Source organism: Athalia rosae, chromosome 1 (assembly GCF_917208135.1).
Source record: "Athalia rosae chromosome 1, iyAthRosa1.1, whole genome shotgun sequence".
NCBI lineage: Eukaryota > Metazoa > Arthropoda > Insecta > Hymenoptera > Athaliidae > Athalia > Athalia rosae.
In genome coordinates, this window is record NC_064026.1 from 30,246,412 (window position 1) to 30,257,492 (window position 11,081).

At 42.1% G+C, this 11,081-nt stretch overlaps 1 protein-coding gene across 1 annotated transcript; it reads right to left on the reverse strand.

Annotated features, from left to right (window-relative positions):
- Positions 1-240: 240 nt before the first annotated feature.
- LOC105683821 (probable serine/threonine-protein kinase yakA) lies at positions 241-10,816 on the reverse strand. Its single transcript, XM_012396733.3, has one exon. The coding sequence runs from the start codon at positions 9,144-9,146 to the stop codon at positions 5,919-5,921; it is 3,228 nt and encodes a 1,075-aa protein (XP_012252156.2). The 5' UTR covers positions 9,147-10,816; the 3' UTR covers positions 241-5,918.
- Between the last annotated feature and the right edge of the window lie 265 nt (positions 10,817-11,081).

An 11,081-nucleotide genomic window follows, 5' to 3' on the forward strand; every position in this document is an offset into this window, starting at 1 on the left:
TATCACAGGATATGGTTTGAGGGCACGAAAAAACTACGGGCGAGTAGTTCCAAGGTTGGTACGATTCCCAGCGAATTTCGATCGCCGACCCTTCGCCACTCGCGCAATCAGGTGAGATTCCGACTTCCGAACCGCGACAAACATCACCAAATATTCTGTTAATTGGATGCCTTTTTGTTTTTTTTTTTTCAGTTTCCTAACCAGATTCGAAGGCGGGGGGAGAGAGAGAATCAGACACAATTTCAATATGGATATTCATTATTTATTAATTAGCTATTATTCTGAAAACGTATGAACATTTGTACATGGATTTTGTATCATGAGGTACTTGTGTATGGCATCGTCGAGATATAATTCATAAATTTCATAATACCAATAAATAGTTATTGTTTCATTCTTAGGTATGATTTCTTCTCTTTTTTTTTTTTGTTTTCTTTTCCATTTCAATATATCAACCATTGTGTACGTTACAGTTACATTTGCCGAGTGGTAGGTATAGGTACTTGTCATATCGCTTTGTTTCGATCGTTTGGATCGATGAACCAATACATTTATTTATGATTTTCCGATCATCACTGTGGTTTCTTATTACCTATATATGTATTCAACTTTGTGAAGCTATAAGATCATCGGTTTTGACGTAGGAAAAATATCTCTGATTTACATTTGATTGGAGTTTTCGGTATAGGTAATGATCGAAAATTCACGGGCTGTTTTTTTTTTTTTTTTTTCTCTTAGTTTTCTTCAATTTCCGAAATGGAAGTTTATAATTGACGGAATATCAGCGAATGTTAGATTTCGGATTTCTATTCAAACGGGTTCCTCAAATTTTTCCATTCTCGCATTTCCAAGGTGGGCACGAATAAGGAAACTAACTAAACGTTATCGACAAACGAATGTCATTTTTTGAATTATGAAAATTCTGGCGATGCTTGTTTCGATAACAATAAATTCATTGTTCTCGTCTGGTAGTCTTTTGTATTTTCTACACAGAATCTTATTACGGAAGCTGTTAAATGCGCAGCTCGTTGATTTGCATTTTCCACCTTCATCTCCACATCTTATAATCTTAATATTTATTTATTCATTTATTTTTATTTTTATTTTTTTATACCCAAAACATTCGTTCACAACGAATTAAAAAACATAAAAATTTAGCTAGGAGACGTACAGTATAGAGTAGACTACACCTAACATCATTTTTCGTTTTATTCATAGTTCATAATAGTTCATATTTCATATTTACTTTTAGTTATCATCATAAACAGATCGTTCAATATTGCTTCGTCATCAGGTAAATTTCACTTAAACCCTAATTCATTGAAATGTAGTGAGACATGTCTTTTGTTTTCCCAATTGTATCTCTAACCATAATTTTTCCTTCTCATTACGACGCAACGTATCTGGAATTTCTGCGCGAAAATTCAAGTTCCATTGACTTTTTATTTCAAATATGTTTATCGTTTATATGTATAATATACAGCCATAACAGCCGCACGCGTATAACAAATTTCATTCTACCGTAGACCTGCATTTTTGCTAGCGGTACTTAACAAAAATGCCCGAGAATTATCGACCTTAGTCAACATATATATCGATATCTATTCGTTTAAACCCTTCGAGAATAATAATAGTCATATCGTATATACGTATATAATGTAACCTATGTATAATAATTGTATATAGGTATAAATACTCAAATGTTCAAGATATGATATTTCCGTGCTGATTTTACGTCACGTGGGATAAAGTGTGGAAATAATTTCATCGACGGAACGAAAACCAACAACAACAACAACAACAATAATAATAATCATCATCATCATCGAACTATCGATTGAGAAAACTGTAGCGTGTAGGAATGTGAGTGAAGAATGTGAGAAACGGAATGAAAAATAATCGAACCGAAAGCGTATATAAGGTGTAAGAAATAAAATATATTTATAAAAACATAATTAAACACGTATAAAATAATACAGGTCGTAATATTATATTCTATCTCAATAGTTTTCCAACGGCCGTATACAGGAACAGAAACCACATTATCGTTATCACTATCGTTATTATCAATTATTTAATTATCATTATCAATAATATAACTACCATTATCATTATTACCATTGTTATCATCGTGATCATTGTTATTATTACTATTACTATTACTATTATTACTAATATTATTTTTATTACTATTATTATTATTATTATTATTATTACTATTATTATTTTTATTATTAGTATTATTATTAGTTATAAAAAATTTCAAGTTCTGCTACCGGTGTGTTTTCACGTCAGGTTTTTGCCGTTCATTTCGTCAATATTCATTAATCTTATGGCACCACTGTACAAACGAGAGTAAAGGATAACTGTGTCTTCTAAAATATAGAATTATGACGTGATATTTTCAATTTACTTGATATTTTGCGTTCCCGATTTTTTGTTTCCTTGGAACAAACGAACCCCGCGATATGAATTTACATATTGAAATGTGATCTGGCAGTACATGTATTTTCAGTGGTGATTTTTCAAATAATGTTCTCAGCAAAGAAGTTATATGATTATATCATTTATTTTTTATTTTTAACTTTTCATTTTTCATTTTTGATCCTACATTCTAAAATGCCCGTACGATGAAGTATAAAAAATGGTAAGGATATTGAAGAGAAAAAAAGTTATCAAGATAATGAAAAACAATACTAAAATTATGAAAAGAGAAGAAATAAGGGAACTTGTTTGGCACAACCAATTATTGTTTGGTACTGTATTCTTGCGAATTAAGTATATATTTATTCTCACTTTCATTCATCCATTTTCGTTTGATTTTTATATACAAGTATATATATACATGTAGATGATGTACTTTACATATTAGTGTGTATATATATATATGTATATATATACTTCTATATATCTGTATAATAATAGTAATAATATGCATATATCCTCATAGACGTAAATATTGTTAATGTTAATACGTATATTCCTTAAACGAATGCCCAAGATTTCTCGCTATATAACGTTACGTATATGTATTCGTTCTCTTCATTATTGTGTATGCGTGAACAGTCAAAAGATTGCTTTGCAAAAATGCCCAGATTTTCTTATTAATTGTGATAAACGCTAATGATATGAGTACAATATGCTTCTTTTCCATTTATTCATTTACTTATGATTTCGATTACCATTCCTCTTCTTATTCTCTTCATTTCTCTCATTTATTTCTATCCTCGTTTCTTTTTTCACTTACATTTAAATAAACTGAGTACAGTAATACTGCTTGATATGTCTAACGTACGCTGGCTATTTTTATATACATGTAATATGTATGTATGTATAAGGTATGCGTTCATTCATTTGATTCGTATGTCTATTACGCTAATAGGTTACTGGCGGACGATCGGAGGAACTAATTATTGTAGGATTTCAGTTTACTTTACTCTCGTATAAACAATGTTATTTTATTTCTTTCTTAATTTTCAACTGCACGGCGGTAAACTCAACATCTTTACAATGCAATCGTCATTTTAATGCTATGGCAAGTGCGTTTGGTACAATTATTTCTCCAATATTATATCAAATTGTACAATGGATCGAAGAAAATTGCGTATATTGTATATATATATATGTATATATAAATATCATTCTGTCCGCCTATTGTTAAAATATTTTGTATTTTTATATAATTATTGCATTGGCTTTTTTTTTCTCTTTATTTCATCATTATCATCATATTCTTTTAGTTTACGGTATTTATTCATTTATTTTCTTTATTCTTGTTAAAATTTATTTATTTAATTAATATTAGTAATCTTTTTTTTTTTGTGGTATTCTTTCATTTATTTTTTTCTTTATAATTCCTGAAACTTTGAGGTAGTCTGTTCTGAGATTTCACGTTAATAAATGGCAACTGCTAGTTCGTATCATTTTGTATAGTGTATGTATAATATGTATGTACTTAAAATATATTTACAACAACATCGTAATGGTGTAGACCTCGTCCTCGTGAAATGAATAGCGGTAGTAGTGGTAGTTCGATAGTAGCAGCAGCGGTAATAGTAGTAGTCGTAATATTAGTAGTAGTTAAAATCATCGCAATGATGAGAAACAAATTTTTCTTTCTATAAATCACAATTAGAGTCGCACGCAAAAATTTGGAACAAACGCGGATTGATATACATAGTCTGATAAATAGATAGATAGATGCAAACACAACAACGAAGCAATGAGACACCACTGGCTCTCGTATAACCACAACACGTTTTTTTTTTTTTTATTCTTACTTTTCAACTTATTCAATTATTAATAAAAATGAGTAACTAATATTCAACAAAATAACTATATTTCGTTTTGGCGAGGTCAGCGTTACCTACATTGCGTGTCAGTATTTTTATACGAATTTTCATATATGCGATTTCCATCGTCCCCCGGGTTCTACGGATGTCAAAATTTCCAACAAGTCGTCGTCGTCGTCGAAAAATCAACTGCAATTTATTCAATCTACAGTCCAGAGTCAATGAGACGTAGCACATCTGGGGACGACGGACGCAAACACCCCCGACGAAATAAAAATTATGACGCAAGATTCGTGACAACTTAGGCTATCTTAGGATTAGAAGAGGAGCCAGTGTGAAAACGACCTGCTGTTCTATGATAATAATTAGTCGCTGTAGTTATTCGGGGAGAGGAAATTGGTCGGATCGGCGGTGTAATGGTTTTTGGGTTGAATTGAAATTCTGGAAAATCATTCCTCGTCCGTGCTGAAGTAATTTTATTTTTGCAAAAACGAACGTCGCCGTCGTCAACGGCGTATCGTCGGCCGATTCGTTATCGTCACGTCATTCTCAAACCGTTCGTACCGTATATGAATATAAACGTATACAATAGCATTCGTTTTCACATTGGGAGAAATATATTTATCAACTTTTTTTTCCTTTTTCTTTAGACGAGTTATTTTTTCGCTATAAAATACGAGTATTACGAGTATTAAGGTCTTCTATAATCAATTTCTAATTAGTTTTAACTTTAAATCAATAATTACAATAATATGCCTATACATTTAACGTATTTTGTACAATTGATAAGCTTCAAGGTTTGATATCGTTTCATTCAATGATCAATTATTTATCGTCACTGCGCTCTGTGCAGCTTAATCGAATTTTTCCATTTTACAATTATATCAAGTCGAGACTCTCTCGTTCTCCTGACTAATTTTTCGAGCGATCAGCGAACAATGTAACAGCGTAATTATATTCAATAGTCAACGTGGGTCGCGGTCCGAGAGACCGAGCGAACGTTATCGGTCGGCTTCGCGTACCGCGACTACCCAGTAAAAATTGAAAATCTTCCCGACGATTCAAGTCGAATGATACCAGCGCAAGTTGACGCGAAAAGTTTCTCTTCCCTTGTCGCGTATTTTCACCCCCTTTTTCTTTTTTCTTTTTTTTTTTGCATTATTTTCTTTTCATCGGATCGACATCGTATCTGGTTTCAAAAAATATAAAATAAACGATAAACTTTACCGGTTTCGATACGAAATCATTGAAAATCGACAAATATACAATACACAACACAACACAGATATAGAAATCCGACGAGGAAAAACGGGCAACGATTAACTCATGTCATTCGATTTGAAGCGACCTTAAGAAAAGAAAAATAGAAAAGAAAAAACAAAAAAAAAAAAAAGGAACTTAACGCGGCGATCATTATTTATCTGAAATAATAAATATCTTTGAGCAAAATCAATATCGTCGTGAGAGCCGTTCCCGGCTCGTCCCTGATTCCGTGTTATTCGGACAACGGCCTCCTCTCCTTATGGCGGATTTTTCGATGCGACGTCGCCACTCATATTTCACGTATCGGTGGAGGATTAATAAATACAAGGGGGGTCGGGGGGGTCGGGGGGGGGGGTCCTCGGGTTACGCATTCAAGTGCTGCTGCGAGCTGTGATGGTTGTGCTGCTGCTGCTGACTGTGGTGATTGTTCTTCTTCTTGTGCGTTTCCAAGTGCTTCATCATGTGATCTTTCCTTATGAATCCTTTGCCGCAGGTATCGCAGGCGTAGGGCTTCTCGCCCGTGTGGAGGCACATGTGCCGCCTAAGATCGGTCTTGTGATTGAACTGTTTCGGGCATATCTCGCACTTGTACGGCTTGTCGCCGGCGTGCTTCTGGAGGTGTTCGGCGTGAAGGTACTCGAGGGGAAATCGCTTACCGCACTGATTGCATTTGAACGGTTTGTCGCCGGAATGGAAGCTTTTGTTGTGCTGCGTCAAGTAGCAGGCCTTGTTGAAGACCTTGTCGCACTCTATGCACTTGTGGAACCCGTCCTGCGAGATGTAGTGCGAACCGGTATTCGTGCTGGTCACCTGATGCTCCTTCGTAATCAACGGTGACTTTTTGTTCTCCTTGGCGACGATCTCCTCCTTCGCGACGAGTATGGGACTCGGTTCCCTCTTCACCTGCGGCACGTTGTTGTTCGTCTCCATGGGCTTCTGTTGTTGGTGGTCGTGATTACGCTGCCGCTCCTGCTGCTGAATATCGAAGGTGGTTATGACGAGGGAGTCGGTCGTCTCGGGTACGACTTCCATGGCGGTGAGCGGCTCGTACCTAGGCGGTGAGTTTCTGTTGTAGGGGTCGTAGTTTGATCCTGGGGAGTCGAAGGACCTGTCTTGAGGAAGTGCTTCCTCCGGACTTAGCCCCCCCACGTTAACGGCCTGCGGTTGATTGTGGCCTATAAAAAACCCGGTTATCCCGAACTGCGTGAAGCTCGGGAGGGACCTTTGGTGGTTACTGAAGGTCCCGAAACCGGGCAGCATCTCGTGGCTCTGCTGCTGCTGCGGCAGTTGCAGTTGCAGTTGCAGTTGTTGATGTTGCTGCTGCTGCTGCTGTGCCCTGGGGTCTCCATTACCAATAGTAGTTAGTTGGCTGGTGATAGACTCCAGTAGACCCGGGATGCTGGTAGTAGTTGTAACGTGGGGGGGCAAGGCGTTTGGGTACGGCTGATGAGGCATCGAAGTACCCCCCATCGGCGGCGAACTCATTGGCGCTCCCATTATTGGCGAGGGCGAACTCATGTGATGCGAGGGATGGGAGCTGGTGCCCATTGGCGAAGGTGAACTCAGGTGCGGGTGGACCCCCATGGGTGACATGGGCGAAGTCATGGGGTGATGGGCCACCATTTGCGACGGCGAACCCATTTGGTGGTGGTGCTGATGATGATGCGGATGATGGGGGTGGTGGTGCCCCCCCATTGGCGACGAGGCTATTGGCGAATTGAGGGGGGGTACCATTGTGGATTGCATGTGGATTGTTGAAGGCGGTTGTTGCTGCTGCTGCTGCTGCTGCTGTATGGTGGTTGCTGCCGCTGAAGATTCGCTGCTGTTGGAATTGCTGCTGGTGTAAAGGTGGGTGGGCGTGTGGAGCAGGCCCCTCGCCGCCTCGCCCGAGGGACCTGCCATCAAGTTTGGGGGACTCCCCGATGAAGATAGTTCCGGTGACCTTGGCGGACCTCTGCCGGGCCCCATTACCGGATCTCTGCCAGGGTGGTGGTGGGCGCTTATCGGCATATTCGCGGGGTCAGGCTGCCCGCTCTGCTTCACCGCGTTTTTGTGGAGCGTTGTGTTGTAGTGACGCTTGAGGTGACCCGAGCTCGTGAACCACTTGTTGCACGCCGTGCAATTGTAAGTCTTTGGTCGGCGCGCCTCGTTGCTTTTCCACGACTGATTCGTTACCGGCGGCGGTTTCGGGGGTTGCTGCAATATACCGGGGATTTGATGGGCCGGCATCTGTTGCGTACTCGTTATTATCGGCGAACCGGGATGCCGCGGCGGTTCCACCGCCATGTGCTGCGCTCGCAGAAATTGGCTCTGATCCGGTATAGGCGAGACGTTCTCCATCGGTCCCATCGGCGGCATCGGTGACACGCCGGGATGATAGTCGTGCGGCTGTGCCGAGGGCCATCCTAACATAGAACTCACCGAGTGCGGTCCGCCTCTTCCCGGGTGCTGCTGCATCGCCTGCTGTTGCTGTTGCTGTTGCTGCTGATGCTGTTGCTGTTGTTGCTGCTGCTGGTGCATTTGCATCTGTATCTCCTGCTGCTGTTGTTGGTGCAGCCTCATCAACTCCTCCTCGTACCGATGCGTCTGCACCTTGTGCGAGTCCAGATCGAGAATCTCCGCCTGTTCCTCAGGCTCTTGTTTGATCTCCTGCTTTATCGCTCTCGAATTGTTGTAATCGTTGTAAACGGTAGTTTGCTGCTGCTGCTGCTGCTGCTGCTGTTGTTGCTGTTGCTGCTGCGAGCTGGGCTGCGGCGGCGACGAGTGCATTTGTTGCTGTTGCTGTTGTTGTTGACTCTGTTGCTGCGACGGACTGCTGCCGATCTGCTGGTACTGCGGCTGTCCCGGATAACCACCGGGCGACGTGGGGTGGTTAGCGCGTACGTGCTCCCCCAGTTGACTCGCGTTTTCGTAAACGGCTCCGCACTTGTCGCACTGCAACGGACTTCTGGGACTCGTGGAACTCACGGAGTTCGCCCTTTCCGGTGGATAATGCTGGGGGTGTTGGTAGGGGTGGTATCTGTAACTACCCTGCGTGTCGGGTTCGTGATTGGGCGAGTATTCTTGCGGTAAGATGTACGCCGGGTCATTTTGCATGAAGTAAGTGGTCTCGCTGAACATCGGCGTTTGGTAATGAGGGAAGCCCTGCGGCGTAGGGGGTTGTTGTTGTTGCGGATGCTGCTGCTGCTGCTGTTGCTGCTGTTGTTGTTGTTGCTGCTGCTGCTGCTGCGGGGGCATCGCCGGTTGTTGGGCATTTTGTTGGGCGGGCGAGGGTCCTTCGGACGGTGGTCTCGACGAGGGTTCGCTGGAATCAGCGGGTGCGCTGATGCTCTCGCGTTTGGAGCTCTGCACGTGGCTGTTGTGGTTACCGGCTTTGCTGTTGTTGTTGTTGCTCTCCTCCTGCTGCGCTTGACTCGCCCATTGGCTGAGCAAGTTCTCTTGATGATACCGAAGATGCACCTCGAGGCTCTTACTGCTCTCGAAGTAGAGGCCACAGTCTTTGCAGTGGTGCTCAGCGCTCGCGCTGCTAGCCACGTACTGTTGCTGCTGCTGCTGCTGCTGCTGCTGATCAACACTTGCCATTTCACTCATAATTGTCTCTATTTCGCTCGCTTGGCGACTCTAACGCGATATCAACACGTGTCCGTATTATAATCGCGTAGTGTTTTCACTCAGCCACATAAACATTTGTCATTATATTTCGGGCCGTATAACAGTCTGTTGTGAAAATTTTCAATTTCAACGTTTTACAATTAACAACCAAACGTTTGACGTTTGGCATGATTGTTGCACACACGCGTTTTTCTAGTCGAAAACTTTTGCATACTTAATTTATTTTACCTCTTCGACATTGGTATTATTATTTCACAGGTTTGGATACGTTGATCGTGATCGATAACTTGAAACTTTTATCGGCTCCGTTGAATTTAAAGCGTTTATTCGATATCGATGTATAGTTCGGCGCCGTTCCAAACGTGTAATAGAACTAAATGAAAAAAACTAAAAATCTACAACGGGTTCTACATTTATCATATGATCCACGACATGCCAAACAACTCTGTTACAATTGTCCAAAGTACGATTATTGACGCGCATCTAGTTTTTTGGTCCGACATCGTTACCGTGATGATTTCCTCTTCGTGGCGATTAATTTTTTCTACCCCGCGTCGCCGAAGGGAACCGCGTGTATTTCTCGATCGTTAGATATCGGCGAACGAGTCGTTGAAATAAATAATTTAACAAATCTCAAATAATAAACAAACAAACAAATAAAAAATAAAAACAAACTTTACGCTCGTATAATTTACATGTTAGCCGATTTTCCGTGGCCCGATACCAACGAACTCGATGACCTCTTATTCTTCTCTCCTCCCAACAAACCGGTGTTGTCTTCAGGTCACAAGCTATCACTCGACACTTTGCCGCGCACTGATCGTCGCCGCATCTCAATTAATCGTAAACTTTTATCATTTTTATATTTACGCCGATATTCATCGTTGGATTCTCGTTACAACGTTTCATGTACGATATTATCAGTGTTCGTTGCTCACCTCGTGATCACTTTTATACCCAAACTCAACAACAAACAACAACAACCGGCGTGGGCGCGCGGGTACCTCCGTATACATGTATCTTCACATATGTATGTACATACACTTTTGTATATACGCGTGTAATATCTACAGCAGCACACGGGGTTTTAGATCGGCATCGAGAAGACACACGAAAAACTTGCGACTTTAGCGTCGGGGTTTCGAGGGCGTTCGGGTGGGGGTTCGGCGTGGGCAGGGGTTTCGGGGGTTGGAGGGGAGGGAGAGGTTTCGAGGTAATAGAAAATTCCTTCGTACTTGTTGATGAACGAATCGTTTGTACGTGTCCGTGAATTTATATACATGGAGACGAGCGTACGTGCGTGCGTGAGTGAGTGTGTGTGTGTGTGTGTTTTTTTTTTTGCTGCGAGAACGTGGGCTACGACGCACTGTTTGTGACCCGCGTCGGACGACCGCCGGTACAATTCTGTCGGTTGGAATTCAGGAGATTCGAGTCCTCGGCTCGCGCCAAGCCAAGGCGCCGCACCCCTACTCCACGTCCGAAGCAACCGGCTGCTCGCAGCTCGAGGTAGCCAACCAAATTTGAGATGTTGAGCGTTCCTTGCCCCCACCTCTCGTTCTTTCCCTCCTTCCCACTCGCTCTCTCCTCTCGCTCGCCTATGGTAGTCCTACCTACATCGCCGCGGCGAGTCCTGCAGGACGAGAACGCTATCTGCCTCTCTTCCTTCTCCCCCCCCCCCCCCCACCCGCTTCTAGACGGCGTCTCTCCCTCCCATCGCCCCTCTCGCCCCCCTCGGCCTCGGACCCTCACTCGAGATCGAGACTCCAAACAACGCACCACCTCGCCGTCCTCGCGATGCTGCCGCCTGCCTACCATCACAACCTTACAGCGGAAAACCTAGCTTCACCCTATCTCGCCCAGTGCCCATCGCCAAAGCGCCGGAGGAGTAGTAGTAGTAGTAGTAGTAGTAGGTAC